Consider the following 17,404-nt stretch of genomic DNA (forward strand, 5'->3'; position numbering starts at 1 on the left):
CAGCGTATCTGTAGTAGCTTCGGCATTGTTTCCATGGTGAGGGTGTCCGCCAGAGGGGGCCGGAAGCAACCTTGAAGCTCTCTGTGACAACACCCCGCCTCCCCCAGCGATGGGGCAACTTGGTCTATTTCCAGAAAGCTCTAGTAGTTGACACAGTCTTCCACACACTTAACCTTGAGTCCCAGTTATGTCTTTCAGCGTGACGCAAGCCAAATTTCCTTCTTTCTCTACCAGAAGTCTCTTCAAGTCTCTGAAAACCGCTTTGGTGCGTTCCCTGGTCCCAGCGGTTTCAGTGGCTCCTTGGACATAGCAGCTAAAGCCGTTGGTCCCCTGGCGTGTCCAGGCCACAGGCAGGGGATGGGGTGGAGCGAGGGGCAGGGCTTAGGATTCACATCGACACCCCCAGACCACGCCTGATGAACACAGAGTCTAGATGAAAACAGTACAGTTGTTACGAAAATAGTTTCACAAAAGATGCTCTACTTCCCTTTTCCAACTAAATTGCCGCCTAGAAAGGGGGGTTCTCATGAGGACTCCCGGGAGCCCGGGGTCCAGTCGGAGGAAGAGGCGGGCTGAGGGAGGTGGGACGACACCTCCGCCTCGGGCCGGGCGGCCTCAGCCCTGTCCTGCGTCTCTGCCTCCCAAAGGGCCCCACCGGCCTGCGGTCAGGACTGCCACTCAGCACTGCCCTGACTCCAGAGAGCCACCACGCTCCGCCTCCGGTCCCCCCGTCCCGTAGAGGACCTTCTCAGGACAGACCTGTCACCCCTCCTGTGCGCCAGGCCTCTCTCTCAGAGGTGAAGTCCACTCCTGGTCCTCTGGCTCCATCAAAGGCGCTTCTCGTGGAAGGGGTGGGGGGAAGACAGAGGGATCGGCAGTTCTCAGGCCCCTGATAAACACGGGGGTTAACACAGATTGCTCCACCTTCTATCTTAGTTCTGAGCTTCCGAACCGTTGACGATCCTTGTATTAGCCTGAACTCTACCCACACTGAGGAAGGTAGGAAATCCTTTACAACAGGAGCCTACGTGCTCCTCAGCAAATGAGACACAGCAGATCCTCACAGATACTTCAACTACTCACTGAATTTAACTCCTCGCTCCCACACTTCCGGTGGTCAGCCAGGAATCTGAGTAGTAGTTAGCATTTGTGTTCATCCTTCTAACAATACACGTTTGTTTGTCTCTGGTTTTGTTTCTTTTGAATTTATAGTCTGCAGAACTGATCAATTCCAAACTGCCTCGGTGGCAAGAAACCTGTGGTGATGTCACCAAAGTGCCAGAGAAAATCATGAACATGATCGAAGAAATTAAGACCCCAGTCTCCACCCCAATGTCCGGAACCCCCCTGCCTTCACCCATGGTCGAGAGAAGCAGCGTGGTAAGAACTGGTCGTCACCTCAAGATTTCAGCCGTACCTATGCTAATAAGATTTCAGCCAGATTTGCACAACGGAGCAAGGCCACCTTTGTCAGTGGAAATCACGGGCCCACCTGTATCACTTCCAGGGCCTACCTTTCCTCACTGCAACTTCACCCTTCCAGCAGTGCAAATACCGAGGCTGGGCCTGTCCCCAGACACACGCTGTTGCCCGCCACTTCTCCCCCCGCCCAGCGCCAGCGGCAGTCCCTGCAGAGATGACCTTGACAGTCTGGCCCGTAATGCAGCAGGCAGGGTGATCCTGGCTGGATCACAAAGGCCAGGACCTCAACAGGCAGCGGAATGTTAGCGACAGAGGATTCTGAAAACTTTCAGGGAGGGGAAAATGGATTATTTATTACAAAGAAAAGAGAATCCCACTGAAACCAGACTTCTTTTTAGAAAACTAGGTGTCAAAAAGTAATGGACTAATGCACTCAGAATTCTGTGGAAAGATACTTTTAAATGGAGAAGCCTCGAGCCACGCAGCATTTAAAAGGGAGCCTCGAAATCCACAGAGACAGAAAATAGATGAGCGCTGTTCAAGGGCTAGGGGAAACAGGGAGTAACTGCTTTAAAAGGGGGCGGGGGGCACTTCCCTGGTTGTCCAGTGGTTAAGACTCCACACTTCCACTGCAGGGGCGAGAGTTCAATCCCTGGTCAGGGAACTAAGATGTGGTGCAGCCAGAATAATTAAATAGACAGACAAAAGAAGGGGGTATTCTTAAAATAGTTAAAAATGGGGCATTACCCTGCAAACAAGAGAATTTGGGGAAGAAAATGGAATTTAAAGCATGTAATGCAAAACAGCCCTGGGGATCGATCTCTAATGCCATTGTTGTGTTATACTTGGATTAAACTAATAAGGAATTTTTCACAGGTTGGGCAAGATTGTGACAGCCTTTCTAAATACCCACCAAAGATCCCTGCAGCTCCTTCAGCCAGAGCCTTGACCAGCCCTTTGATCGATCTGTTTAAGAACCCAGCCACAGTCACACAGAACTCAGAAAGAAAAAATAATTTAACAGGTGAGCTGTTTAGTTGAATTTCCTTTAAAGTACCTTTAAATTTCTTAAATATTTAGTTAAGTGTGCCTTGAGATCTATATCCATAGAGTCACAAAGAGTCGGCCATGACTAAAGCAACTTAGCGTGCATGCACGTCGTGAGCTAGAAGTAAATACCTGTGTGTGTGGTAGCACCAGCTCCACACTGGCTCAGGGGAACTCACGCCTCCAGACAGGGGTCCAGGTTGATTCTAAAACTGTAAGACATGTTGCTTCGACAGATATGACTTCTGTATGCTGATAGATGTTTCCATAGAGTAAGCATACTATTGAAAGGTGTTATATTTTCAATACATGCATTATAACAGAACCTCACGCTGTGTTCCATATTCACTGGCAGCTGAAATAAAATCTCCTCTTTTGGTGAAACAATGAGACAGATGATAGAAATTCACATATCTAAGTTATGGTTCCTAGTCTCACCAATAGGCTTCGATTGAATTATACTCAGTGTTTTTCATCATCTCTAACAGAGCACGTCATGCTTTCTGAAGGCTTCAGTTTCAACTGTTAACGTTTCTTAACCCAGCTGATGTGCTCTGAATAAATCAGGAACACGTCTTGTCTGCAGGCATTTCAGATGGCTTCAGCCAGGCTCCACTCTTGCCTGCAGAGTCTTTGGCGTCCAGGACCTCAAGACTGTGGTGGCACTGGGCGTGTGGGGGTCTCACAGGCCTCTTGGGGGTGAAGGTCGTGGCAGTCACACAGGGCACTGCTAGCGAGAGTCCACAGGCTGCCCAGCGCGTGCAGCTGTTGGGAAGGAGATGAGACTTTCTGAATGTCAGCTGCAAAGATGACACTGTAGTCACTCGCCTTTGAAGACTATGAGTTCTGTGTATATGACATAAGGGGAAAGCATACAGCACTGTGTGCAACCTGGTCATTCACATGATTCTTTGGTTCTTGTTGGAAATCACTGGATTCGGTGTAACCTTGATAATTAGAGTAGACGGCATGTCAAGCAGAGAGCAGAGTTTACATTGTAGTGTCAAGAATTTCTGAGGACGATGCAGACAGAGATTCTGCATTGTTTTATAGTAAATAATAGGCTAGCAAAATTTGAGTGGAAAAAAAGGTATCTGGAAAAAAATGTTTCCATTCCATTTTTTTTTGCGGGGTGTTGGGGTGGGCTGGTAAAGACCAGCCCGCGTTTGAGCTGAGACCTGACCTAGTGCAGCGATGGCTGTGGAGGCGGGCCGCCCACATCGAGCTCGTCTGGTTCCGGCTCTGGCACCAAGGGTGGGGTCGGTACGCGGAGGGCGTGCTCAGCATGTCCTGCCCCACTCGCCGGTGAGCGGCCATGGCTGCCGGGGCGTGTGTCCCCAGCGTCCTCCTCTCTTGTGGCACAGGCCCTGGGCAGTTTGGTCTGAGCTGGTGCCTGACAGCACTTCCGCAGGCTGTGGCAGGCGAGCTGGGCGGGCAGAGGCACGGGCCTGCTGGCGTGGAGCCCTGGCCTCTGTGGGCCGTCCCAAGGGACTCCATGCAGGTGAGGCTGGGCCACGAGGCTTCATCCTCTTGGTCTGAAGGGCCTTTGGCCACAGGGCTCCTCCTCCGAGAGGCCTCGGGCCAGGCTTAGGCGCTGTCCCTGTCTGTTGCTGTCTGTCCAGCCACAGGCGGAGGTGTGGGAATAGAACCAGTTGGCATTTCAGTGGAATGAGTGTGCTGGTGACATGGGGTGGCCAGGTTTCTGGGGCTGGCGCCTTTGAGCTCGCCCAGTCATCCTTCTTTGAAAAGTCATCGCTGCCCTGCTTGCTTCCGACAGGTTCTTCCTTTGACCCCAATTTGCCGCGATCTGTTTCCATGGCCTCCGGACTGAACATGGTGAAAAAGCAGAAAGTGAAAACCATCTTTCCGCACACGGCTGGCGCTAACCAGACCTTGCTCAGCTTCGCGCAGGGAGACGTCATCACACTGCTTATCTCTGAGGAGAAGGACGGCTGGCTGTACGGGGAGCACGACAGTACCAAAATGTGGGTCCTGGGCCAGGCCATTCACACCCCGAGGGCTCCCGTCAAGGCAATCCTTAAGGGCAGATGAGCGCCTCCACCCCAGCAAGGTCACACTTTAGTGACAGTTCTAGCCTAGTTAACTGCCGTTAGTCTATCCACGTTGTTCCCAAGCTGTTTTCTGTATGTGTGTGCATATAGAGATAAGTTTTTTAAAAATTTTGGCCACACTGTATGGCCAGGAATTGAGCCAATGCCCCCTGCACTGAAGCATGGAGTCTTAGCCACTGGACCACCAGGGAAGTCCTATAAATTTGACGTACAGATAAGAGTCACCTCTGAAAGTAAAGGCACTTGTTTGTATGTGACTTCAGATTTCTCCGGATGACGCTCTCAATGAGATCTGGCACATGAGTACTGTAAATGCCAGTGTCCTCATTCCAACTGTGCGCACAAGCCTTCCTACAAGGTTAAATTGAGTTTCTGTGTAGATTATTCACGTACTAAGTTTAAACCAAAATGAAAACAAAAGACGCAAAGGGAATCCAACTAGAAATGACGTGTATGTAAGAGGCTTATAATGGGATGTGATGCAAGTGGCCCAGTCGCCCCCCGGCCCCGAGCAGTCCCCAAGCCGTTCCAGGCGTGTCTGGGTCCGCGTGTCCACTGCCAGCACCCCAGCGAGGTCGTCTTCTCCCTGCTCTCCGCCTGCAGGAGGGGCTGGTTCCCGTCATCCTACACAAAGCTGCTGGGGGAGAACGAGGAGGAGGCCGTGAGCGAGCCGGTGCCAAGGTAGGACCGCCTGTGGCTCGGCCAGCTGGGCTCGCTGGGCCCCCGGCTCCCAGGCGCGTGGGGGTGGATCTGGACGAGCGGCAGAGCCCACGACGACGCCACAGCCGGGCTGGCGGGAGCGGGGGGCGCTCCGTGTCTGTTTCCTTCCCGATTTCCTGTCCTGGCGCTGTACCCTCTGCTGGGAAGAGATGCCCCCCTTCTTGGCCCACGGTCCCTCCCAGTCCTGCGCCCGCCACAGTGAAGTCCCAGGCCACGTGCCCGGCCTTTCTGCCCTGGTGAAGACGTGCTCTGGAATGTTCTCCCCCCCTGCCCTCTTCTCTCCTTCCCTCACCAGCCGCCCGTTTTCAGTCCCCTCTCAGGCCTTTCCTCCGCCCTCTGCTCAGACACAGGGTCCTCGGGACTTGCCCTTGTCCTTTTTCCTTCCCGTGCCCCCTGGGCCACTGTGACTGCTCCTGTGGCTCCAGTCACATCCAGGGGCTTCACTTAGCACGTCTGAGCCAACCCCCCCCGTCTGTGTCCCACCCAGGGATGACTGTCACTGTCGCTCAGGAGCTGGCCGCTTGCGCTGACCATGTCATTTCTTTCTCACACAACCTTGTGAGGTCAGGCCCTGGTTGAAAATTGAGGAAACAGGGGCACAGGGAGCCAGAAGTGATGGAGCCAAGGCAAGACTAATTCGGGCAGGTCTCTCCCAGGTGAAATGGGAGGGTCTGTGTGTGGGTTAGTTGGCTGTCCCATGGGTCCTCAGAAACACGTCCCAGCAGAGCATGGCATCACCTTGACCACAAGCTGCTTCGGCCACGGTGTCTGCCGTGTCAGAGCAACCCCCGGCCCTTGCTCTGACAAGGGCCTTGTTGTTACCCTTGCTCACGGCCAGCTGTGTGTCTCTGTCCCTTGCAGAACAGCTCAGCTGCCATTGGCCAAGAAATGAGACTGAGGATCTCTAGGGTGTTAAAGTTCTGAGATTTTTAGTTTGGAGCGCTCAGTGCCGTCGCTGTGTTTTCTTCTTGAACTGGATCAGGAGTCGGCCCCCAACGGAGCTAGCTTTCCTCTCCCTTTGTCAGGCCTTTTAAAGACTCTTGTGAGTGTGCATGTGCAAGCCAGCAGAAACACTGGCACTCCAGGACTGTTGCCTGGGAACTCCCTTGAACAGAGGAGCCTGGCGGGTTACAGTCCATGGGGTCACAAAGAGTGGAACTCGACTTAGCGACTAAAAATCAATCAAGGAACAGTGCAGTGCTGTGTGTGTTGCACTGTCCCGCCCCACCGTTGTGGATCACTAATCCACGTAGTTCCGGCAGAGGAGACGCGGGATGTCTGGGGTGCGGGGGCAGGCCTCCTCTAACCTGCAGCCTCGGTTCCTGTCGCTAGCTTGGTGCCCGTCCGCAGCGTGAGCACAACGAACTTGGCAGAGAAGAGCAGCGTCGTCATCCCCCCGCCGGACTACCTGGAGTGTCTGTCCACGGGAGCAGCCACTGCTGAGAAAGGAGACATCTCCCTGAAGGCTTCTAACCATAAAGCCCCAGCGCCCAAACCAGAAAGCACGCCTCCTGTGAGTAGGGCCCCAGGGGCCCCGACCCTGACGGGCAGGCTCTGGGGTGCAGGGCCCCCTTCCCTCCAAGCAGGAAGGGGGTGACCCTTGGGCGGGGCGCGCGCTTGCTCCCAGGGCCTGCAGATTCTTTCTGTCATGCAGTCTTTCAGCCGCCTTAACTTTTGTCCTCCTCTTGTTTTTATTTCATCTGTAAATGATGGCTGGCACACACGAGGTCCATCGTTTCCCAGTCTGTGCCCGCTTTCAAGCTTTCCTTGCCTTTGGTCATGTCTGCAGTCCTTTCGTCCTGTAATCACCTTTCTCTGCACTTCCTTCAGTTTTCATATTGTTTCCTGGAGGAAGACTGAAGTAGTGATCTAATCGCCACACCTTCAGGAACTACCCGGTACACATGTTATCTGTGATCTTAAGCCTGGGACTGGGACAGAGGCCATGAGTCACTTCATCCATCCCAGTGATGACTCTGTCTTCAAGCCAGGCCCAGTGGGCTCTGGAGGAGCCAGAGATAAACAGTCCGGCTCTGGCTCTGCTGGAGCTTAGGCTCTAGTGATAAGATAAGCAGCAGACAGTGAGAGAGAGACAAATATGTCAGAGCTGGGAGCTCCATGGGAGAATGGAGCCAGGTGCCATGACGACAGGGGGTGCGGTAACATCTTGCATGGAGGTCAGGGGTCAGTTTTCCTGGGACGCTGACTCAGTGATGAGGTGGGCTATGTCCACAGCTGTGGAAACATCCAGAAGGCAGAGGTGGCCCAGTGCCCCCACTGCCCCCGCTGAGAGCGCTGGGCCAGGATCCTGGCAGGGGCAATTCCTGGGGAGCGCTGCCCACCTCCGCAGCCAGAGCCGTTGTCCTGAAGAGGGTGTGGCCACTGAGACAGGGACCGAGGGAGGCGCCTCCCAGATGGGAGGAGCCAGAAGTTTACAGCTCCTGGCGGGGTGTACTCAGCACAGTCTAGAGGGGATTCTTGTCCTCTTTTCCCACAACATAGATTATACAGCAGAGAAGGCGGAGAGGGGGGTGACTGAGAAGGAAGGGGCTGGCCTGCCAGGAGCAGGGACACGGGTCCCCTGTGCCAGCGGGGAGGGCAGACTTGGGGGGGTGTTGTCTGCTATCAGCGCTGAAGGAAAGGTCGCCCTCGGACGGGGCAGGTGGAGTGGCGCTGAGCAGGTTTGAAAGAAGAAAATTTGTGCTGTGGGTATTTCTCAGAGGGAGACGGTGAGCCTGCCCCTGAGCGTGCTCCAGAGACGAGGGCACGCAAGCCAGTGGTGCTGTAATAAGCTGTAATAAGCCTGGGCCACTTCGACTGTTTCTTCTTCTTCTTTGTTATGGGTTTGTTCTTTCTGTGGTGATTGCAGGAGCCACGCACCCCCACAGGGGTGTCCCCACCACTGGGGACCTCTGTTCAGCTGAGTGGTGCTGGGCGGAGTCGGTTACAGGGAATGAGACTCTGAAAGATCGGCCGCGGGTACAGTGGGGACCACGCCTGCCTCCTCGCAGGCTGCAGTGCGGGTTTGGGTCCCGGAAATGCCATTTTCGAATCTCATTCAGAAATGTCTTTGGCTTCTCTTCTTCTCTTCCCTTTTCATACTGTTCATGGGGTTCTCAAGGCAAGAATACTGAGGTGGTTTGCCATTCCCTTCTCCAGTGGACCACATTCTGTCAGACCTCTCCACCATGACCCGTCCATCTTGGGTGGCGCCACACGGCATGACTTAGTTTCATTGAGTTAGACAAGGCTGTGATCCGTGTGGACCTGTCTCTTGAGAAACCTGTATGCAGGTCAGGAAGCAACAGTTAGAACTGGACATGGAACAACAGACTGGTTCCAAATAGGAAAAGGGGTACGTCAAGGCTGTATATTGTCACCCTGCTTATTTAACTTATATGCAGAGTACATCATGAGAAATGCTGGGCTGGAAGAAGCACAAGCTGGAATCAGGATTGCCAGGAGAAATATCAATAACCTCAGATATGCAGACAACACCACTCTTATGGCAGAAAGTGAAGAAGAACTAAAGAGCCTCTTGATGAAAGTGAAGGAGGAAAGTGAAAAAGTTGGCTTAAAGCTTAACATTCAGAAAACTAAGATCATGGCATCTGGTCCCATCACTTCATGGGAAATAGATGGGGAAACAGTGGAAACAGTGTCAGACTTTATTTTGGGGGCTCCAAAATCACTGCAGATGGTGATGCAGCCATGAAATTAAAAGACGCTTACTCCTTGGAAGGAAAGTTATGACCAACCTAGACAGCATATTAAAAAGCAGAGACATTACTTTGGCAACAAACGTCCATCCGGTCAAGGCTACGGTTTTTCCAGTAGTCATGTATGGATGTGAGAGTTGGACAGTGAAGAAAGCTGAGCGCCGAAGAATTGATGCCTTTGAACTGTGGTGTTGGAGAAGACTCTTGAGAGTCCCTTGGACTGCAAGGAGATCCAACCAGTCCATCCTAAAGGAGATCAGTCCTGGGTGTTCATTGGAAGGACTGATGTTGAAGCTGAAACTCCAATACTTTGGCCACCTCGTGCAAAATGCTGACTCATTGGTAAAGACCCTAATGCTGAGAAGGATTGGGGGCAGGAGGAGAAGGGGATGAAGGAGGATGAGATGGCTGTATGGCATCACTGACTCGATAGACATAGACTTGGGTAGACTCCAGGAGTTGGTGATGGACAGGGAGGCCTGGCGTGCTACGGTTCATGGGGTCACAAAGAGTCGGACACGACTGAGCGACTGAACTGAACTGAACTTCTTTTCCCAGATAAGCACACTGCATGACTCCTTGCTTTCACTATTATTGCTGCAAATCACTCCAGCTTTCTAACTCCAAAAATTACTTTTAGAAGGATATGGAGCTTTCCCGTTTTGTTAGTGAGAGATGTCAAAATTGGAGACGCTGCTTGAAAGGGCAGATCTGAAATGCTATTTCATTAAAGGGCCTGGTATATTTTAAAACAATACTCAAACTATTTGGAAATGATCTTAAGGCACTTCTAAAAGCATAAAAGTTCCTTTTGCTGGAAAAAAAAAAAAATCAACTTAAATTTGCATGTCACAAAATTCAGGATCCAGGCATACAAGGTGTGGGACCTGTTGGTCTATAGTGCCTTCTTCTGGATTTGATTTTCAATTTTTTTTTTATGGAAAAATTCAAACACACATGAAAGTGGAAAGAATAATCTACTGATCTGGTCCCCCAGATCAACAGTTATTAATTCATTTATAAATCCTGTTTCATCTCTCCCTTACATAGTCTCAGATCAGCAAAGCCAATTCCAGACTTCGTATCATTTCATCTGTAAATATATTAAAGGTCCTCTTTTGTTCCTCACAAAACCAACTATCGTTATCATTTAAAATTGACATTAACTTCTGAATATCATCACCTGGTCACTTCAAATTTCTGATTGTCTCATTAAAAACTTCTTGACAGTATCGTTGTTCGAATCTGGACCCGGGTCAGCTCCCCACACCGTCGCTGGTGACTGAGTCTCATGACTCGTCTTTTTGTACCTAGAGATCTCCCCAACTCTTTCCGTGTCATCTCTCTGTAGGAAGCCCAGGTTACTAGTCCTGGAGGGTGTCCCCAGTCTGGATTTCGCTGGTTACATCCACATGGTGTCCTTTATTGAGTTCCCCTTTTTCCCTTGTTTCCAGCCTGGGGTCAGAATCTGCTGCCATTGTGGTTTGTTGGCTGGTTTTGTGTGGCGGGAGCATTTCATCTGTGGTGGTGGCCAGTCCACCTGTGGCCCAGTCTGGTGGTTTCCTTCTGTGATGATGACCATTAATGATAATGACCACCCGGCTCTGTGACTTGATAAAGGTTGCACAAGCAGACCTCAGGTGCAATGGGTTAGTTTCCAGACCATCTCGATAAAGCAAGTCACATGAACTTTCTGGTTTCCCAGTGCATGTAAGAGTTATGTTTACATACACTGTAGTCTATTAGGCATGTGATAGCATTGTGTCTAAAAATAAATAATAATTTTAAAATATTTTATTGATAAAAAATGCCAATTAGCTGAGTTTCAGTGAATCGTAGTAGTGACACCAAAGAGCACCAATCAGTGGTCACGATGACTATGATAATAATGAAAAGCCTGAAATGTTGCAAATGTGACACAGAGACATGAATTGAGCCAATGCCATTGGAAAAATGATGCCAACAGACTTGCCACAAACCTTCCATTTGTAAGGAAAAGAAAACAGTATCTGTGAAGCACAGTCAAGTGCAATAAAATGAGGTCTGCCTCAATACTGCCTTTTAAGGTAAAAGAATCTTGCCCTAAAATCATAGCTAACACTGGAATTATAAATGAGAACACATTTTAGCTAACAGCACTGAATTCAGAAGAAAACATGTTTTAACTTTCAGTTTTTTTACCACGTGGATGAAGCTCAATGAAGACGGCATCGGTGTGGTTCTCACCACACTGAATGGATAGTGAAAAAAAATCCTGGCTTTAGATGTCAGCACAGTCTGCAGTGATATTCATTATTAAGCATTTGGCAGTTTAAATGAGCTCTAACTTTATTTTTAAACCTCCCTGTTGGCTGGACCATAACAGACTGTCAGAACCAGGAGGCTGTCTTGAAAAGCACGAGGACCAGCTGGGGAGCCTTGTACACTGCGCCCACCTTTTTATTCCTTCCACTTCCTTGAGCAGAAGAGCCTTAAGCACATCTCTCTCCCAAGGCTCAGGGTGTCCTGTGGCCGCCTCCCCCCAGCAGGTCCTTGTGGGAGCTGTCGCCCTCCCGCCAGGACCGGGTGTGGGGCCTAAGCTCACCCCCTGGGCTCCCGTCCATGTGGTCCTGGCAGCCCCCAGGCAGAAGCCCCCTCTCCACCGTGTCCTGTCACCCTCAAGTCAGTAACAAGGTCTCCCAACAAAGCCTGAAACCCAATGGCTTCACTGGTGAATCCTATGAAACATTCAAAGAAGAAGGAATGCCAGACCTGCTCCAACTGTCCTTAAAAGTGAAGAGGAGAGAACTCCTAACTCATTCTGTGAGGCCAGCACAGCCCTGGCAACTCAGGTCAGGCCCCCTTATTTCTGTCTCGCAGGCCGGAAGGCCTTTTTCAGTCTTTGATTTTATTATAATTAGTGGCCTTTAATTTTTGATTTCTTGAAAGAACATTTAACAGCCCTACCTATCTAATGAAAATGCCCTCCTTGTGTGAGTTCCCATGGTGATTAGTTGTTGCTGGTTTTGCAGATGTCAGAATAATGAGTGTTGATGAACACTTTCCTTCATGATAAGCGAAACCTCCCATGAAAAGGGAACAGGCATAGAGTTGATACCTACAGTGAGGTCACAGCAACGTTAGCAGTGAACATTGCCACGGCATCAGACTCCGCTGACCAGCTGAAACCTTTGGTAGACACGGTCAGCGGGCACCTGAAGGCACAGCTTGTGAAGAAGGCCTGCAGGTCACACTGGCCTCGTCCGGGGAGCATTTATTGACGAGCTGGTTACAGTCCAGGCCTGCTCCAGGCTCCAGGGAAGCAGACCAACCCGGAAGTCCAGTCCAGGGAGCAGTGATGAAGAGGCCGTGGGAGAGGTGTAGGGGCAGGAGGCGGGGAGGGCTCCAGCTCCAGGGTGGGGCATCCAAAGTGGCTTCCTGGGGGTGAGCACGTGAGCTGAGTCCTGGAGGGAGAGCTCTGAAGAAACCCAAGGCCTCGCGGGCGGCGGCGACTGGGTGACGGCTGACTGCTGTTCCATCTCTACTGCTTTACCTTGGGAAGTAATATTTCACGGTCCTCTGCAAACTGCCGGAGACGAAAGTGCACCTCCGTCACAGCCTTCGACCCCACCGCCTCTGCCCGCCCTGTCCTGTCTATGCGAGGAGCTCCTGCATCTCATCCGTACTGGGTCAGAGCCGCAGTCAAGCTGCGGGGCGGACAGATAACCGGTGCTGCCCGCAGGAGAGCCCCTGGGGACCGGGTCCTGGTGGCCTCTTGCAAAGACAGGAGGCATAGGGTCAAGTCACCTGTGCATCAGTAAAGCACCCAGAGAGTTGACGGGTCGGACAGAAATGTGCCAGAACCATTTTAATCTAGTCACACGGTGAGCAGCCGCCACATGGGACAGCCAGGTAGAGCTCACCCCAACGAGCACGAGATTCCATGTAGAAACCAATCTGGAAGGTGATGTCAAGGAGCAGGTCCCACAACAGGCCCGTCCAGGAGCACGAGGGCCGGAGCCTCAGCCCTGGGATTCCGTATCTCAGAGGTTCTCATGCCTGGCAGGGCTGGTAATTCATCTTCCCTAAGCTGTTTACAGCAGCTGATAACACTGCAGAAAACCAGGTTCTATCTCAGCCAAACGTTGGGGTCCACGGAAGCTGGCACAGCAGCTCGACACGATTACGTGTAGATTTTGCACACACACAACCACCAAGCGCCATCAGTTACCCGTAGTTTTGTTTGAACACCGGGAAGCCTAGGGTACCCCCGGTGGCTGCCTCCCAGCTGCCGTGTCCTGGCTGCTTGAATAGGGCCGCTGAGGGCACTGGGGTGCATGCAGCTCTTTGAATTACATTCTTATCTGGACATAAGCCCAAGGGCGCAATTACTGGATCAGAGGGCAAGTCTGTTTTCAGTTTTTTAAGGACCCTCCACACTATTCTCCACAGTGACTGCACCATTTTACATCCCCACCAGCAGTGTAGGCGGGCTCCCCTTTCCCCGCACCCTCTCCAACGTTTGTTATTGGTAGGCATTTTAACAATGACTATTCTAGTGGGCGGGAGGGTTGTACCTCCTCGCAGCTTGGATTTGCATTTCCCTAGTAGTCAGGGTGCCGTGTCTGACTCCTTGCGACCCCGTGGACTGTAGCCCACCAGGCTCCTCCATCCATGGGATTCTCCAGGCAAGAATACTGGAGTGGGTTACCATTTCCTTCTCCAGGGGATCTTCCCGACCCAGGGATTGAACCCTGGTCTCCCGCATTGGAGGCAGACGCCTTTAACCTCTGAGCCACCAGGGAAGCCCAGTAATCAGTGATGTTGAGCACCTTTTCATGTGCCTGTTGGCCATGTGTGTCTTCTCTGGATAAGTCTTCTGTCCACCTTTGGATTGGGTTGTTTTTGTTACTGCATTGTACAAGCTAGCCAGGTAAGTGGCTCAGACAGTAAAGAATCCACCTGCAATGCAGGAGACCTGGGTTCGATCCCTTGATCAGGAAGATCCCCTGGAGAAGGAAATGGCTACCCACTCCAGTATTCTTGCCCAGAAAATTCCATGGACAGAAGCCTGGCAGCCTTTAGTCCATAAGGTCGCAAAGAGTTGGACACAATTGAGCGGTTAACACTTTCACTTGTATGAGCTATATGTATATTTCAGAAGGCAAGCTTTTGTTGACAAAATCATTTGCAAAATCCTTCTCCCAGACCTTAGGTTGTCTTTCCGCTTTGTTGATGTGCAAAAAGCATGTAAGTAGGATTAGGTCCCGTTTGTTTTGTTTTTGCTTTTACTTCTATTGCCTTGGGAGACTAAGCTAAGAAAGCATTGCTGCTTTTTATGTGATGTGATTTTTGTGGCAGAGAATGCCCCACCTGACGGCCCTGCTGTTAGGACCGGGTGCTGCCAGCACCCGCCGAGTGCCTTGGTGCCCCCCGTCTGTGCTGCTTGTACCAACCGGAGCGGGCTCAAGGGGGCACGGGCCGCGCACCAGCACCGGTGGCTTCAGGCGGCCTCTTAAAGAGTCGTTTTGCCCTCCTTCCTCGTGGCACGAGCTGTTACTTCTCACCACTTCCCCACCAGGGCTGGACTCGGATGCATGTCCTTCACCGTCTGTTTCTCGAGGCTCAGTTCACAGTTCAGTTCAGCTCCAAGGTTTCTGCCTCGAGGGCAGCAGGGGCACTGACGTTCAGCAAGCAGGGGCCCTCTCCAAGATGAGGGCGCACAGAAGAGGGAGAGGGGGCGTGTCCTGCCCCGGGGACAGGCAGGAAGGGGGTTTCGGCTACCTGCTCGGCAGGAAGAAGGCTTCCCGGGTGGGAGGACACCCCTACCACCCCTGAGCCACAGCCGGGACTCGGCTCCCCGCTGGGTGCCCTGAGCACGCATGGGGCTGCACACAGACATCGGGGAATGTCTGTAGAATCGCAAATAAGCCCTCCATCCCCCTGTAACACAGGAACAGCCTATGCCGAGGCCTGCTGGGCGCGCCCTGCGGGGACAGCCCTGTGGAGACAGGCCTGGGGTCGTGCTGACAAGCGAGGCAGCTGCTCTGGGCATCCCCTCCCCAAAGGGGAGACAGGGAATCGGGATGCCAGGCTGACTGCCCTGGTGGCGGGGTGCCCCCTCAGGATGAGCTGGCTGGCCCCGGGTCCAGGCTAAGGTGTCTTCAGAGGCCCAGACCCGCAGGCACAGGTCAGAAGCAGCCCTGGGCCCCCAGGCTCCCTCCGCCTCGAAGGTCTGTATGTCCAGCGCGGCACAGAGCGTCCCCAGGGAGCGCTGGTCACACGGCGTGACACTGCCCCCTCCTGGGCGGCCAGCTCCGACAGCGAGCCTGTGCGGCAGCCGGAGCAGAGGTCTGGGGGGGCGAGGACAGGCCCTCACCTGGCCCCTGGCCATGCCGGACCCAAGCCCCGGGAGCCGGAGGCTGGGCGATTCCCCAAGGTGGAGACGGCGCCTGTGCTGCTCCATCTGCCCCGACCCCCGCGCCGGCGGGACTCCCTACAAGCTCAGGTCTCTGGCAGTTGGCAGCAGTCTGTGGGCACCGAAACCCAACAAGTTTCCTTCTGACTTAATGCTCCTCACAGCATCCGTGAGGACCAGGCTCCCGGAAGCCACTCGCGACCGCCAGTCCTCACCTGGACAGACCAGGCGAGCAGCAGCGCCCCCGCGCCCTCCTGCTGGACGCGCCCGTGCTCGTGAGGGCCAGCGCCAGGCTCCCCAGCTTCTCCCATTCTCGCCCCGATTCCTCCGGGGGAATTTAATGTCTCCTCCCCAGTGAATGGAGACTGTCCGGAGCTCTCTGCACTTTCAGCAGCCGTGGGCTTCAGATGTCCGTACCCTCAGGTCTTACTGCAAACTTCCCGATTTCTGGAGCCTTCCATAAACGTCCTCTTTCTCTTTCCCACAGAACAATGCAAATGGGTTTGCAAAGCCTCCTTTCCTCAGGTAAGTTAACTTCCTCCCCAAGGGCCTCTCCCTCCAGCTCATCCCTGGAGGCCTGGGCTCACTGAACCTTAGTTCCAGACCAGGGACTGACCTTGGGCCCCTTGGCAGTGATAGCGCTGAGTCCTAACCACTGACCGCCAGGGAAGTACCCCCGCCAACAGAGGGGCGCCCTCCTCTCCGTGGTCCTGCCTCGGGTGCGGGGGAGGGTCGTGGTAGGACAGCCTTCCAGGACGGGCCCTCCCTCTGGATCAAGGCAGAAGCAAGCCCATCCAGTGCCCAGCCCCCAGCCCCAGAGGACCCCACAGGCCCGAGGCCTTGGGATCAGTCCCCTCCGAGTCCAAAACAATCAGTGCTTACAACAGGCAGTGGGGAGAGAATCATCCCAGAACGGAACTTTATAATGTTCAGAAAACGCCTGAAATTTATAGAAGTGTATGTTACAGAACAAGGGTGGTCACTGGCTGTTTTCAAATCAAACCCGTCTTGGCGTATTTCTGCCAACATTTTTCCTGCCCCGCCCCCTGCAGTGGAGAGAACCCCTTTGCTACTGTGAAACTCCGCCCGACGGTGACGAATGACCGCTCAGCGCCCATCATCCGATGAGAAGGCGGCCCCAACGTTCTCCTGGTTCCCCGCTGGGCTCTCGCTTGGGAAACGATAGGTTTGTGTGTGACAAGCGCCATCTGGTTGTAAAACTTCACCAGAGAGCGTCTGATTCTGTGTGTATTCCACTTGAGCAAATCAACACATTTTCTAAGTTAACATAGTTGGGTTTACACATTTCTTTAAGATAAATCAGTTTAGTTACAACTCAATCATTTACAAGTTTTTCCCTATTCTGTTAGAAAATAGTAAATTTGGTTCCAATCCTTATTGTATCACTTTTTGTTTAATGTTCTGATTTTTTTTTTTTAATAGCCAGAGTAAGGGATAGTGGATGCTTTTGTGACTGGCTTTCTGCACCCAAATGCAAATGAGATCACAGTTTTATAAGGCATGTGCTCTTAAATAGCATTATGAAGAAGATACTATGTAAATTTGCATCCTAGCATGCAAATAATCTTAAGCAGTATAAATTATGAGGATATTGTATAACACTTATTTAACTTCAAAATTTGTTTACTATAGCCCTAGCCAAGATGAAGGATCCCACAGGTTCTCGTGACTTAAGACAGCTCTAGAGCCCTGAGATCCGCCTGGCCCTGTCATAGCCGGGGTCTTAGTACTTGAGTAGTTCTCAGAGGGACTGAGCCTGGGGCTGAGTGACCTCACTAGGATGACCCACGGAAACCCGCCAGGCTCACGTGCCTCACGGGGTCCTGGCTCACAGGCCGGCACCTTCCTGGGGAGACTCCACGGGCGGGACCAGTCGCCTCCAGCACCGTTTACTCTGAACCCCCTCGGGGTGCAAGTTTCTCTCCTTTTCAGTCGGGCACGGAGAAGCCCAGCAGCCCGCATGAAGCCAGGAGGACCCCTGGGTGCCGGGCGGGGGGAGCATTTCA

General features: G+C 52.5%; 1 protein-coding gene across 1 annotated transcript in view; it reads left to right on the forward strand.

The window, feature by feature from the left end:
• The window catches only part of BAIAP2L1 (BAR/IMD domain containing adaptor protein 2 like 1), a 78,044-nt gene extending 61,273 nt beyond the window's left edge, over positions 1-16,771 (forward strand). Inside the window, exons 8-14 of the mRNA XM_061153741.1 lie at positions 1,213-1,380; positions 2,299-2,446; positions 4,247-4,454; positions 5,145-5,222; positions 6,594-6,774; positions 15,865-15,902; positions 16,430-16,771. Coding sequence (XP_061009724.1) covers positions 1,213-1,380; positions 2,299-2,446; positions 4,247-4,454; positions 5,145-5,222; positions 6,594-6,774; positions 15,865-15,902; positions 16,430-16,505 — 897 coding nt within the window. The 3' untranslated portion in view covers positions 16,506-16,771. The remainder of the gene's footprint in view (positions 1-1,212; positions 1,381-2,298; positions 2,447-4,246; positions 4,455-5,144; positions 5,223-6,593; positions 6,775-15,864; positions 15,903-16,429) is intronic.
• Positions 16,772-17,404: the final 633 nt, after the last annotated feature.

This window comes from Dama dama, chromosome 10 (assembly GCF_033118175.1).
Source record: "Dama dama isolate Ldn47 chromosome 10, ASM3311817v1, whole genome shotgun sequence".
Taxonomy (NCBI): Eukaryota; Metazoa; Chordata; class Mammalia; order Artiodactyla; family Cervidae; genus Dama; species Dama dama.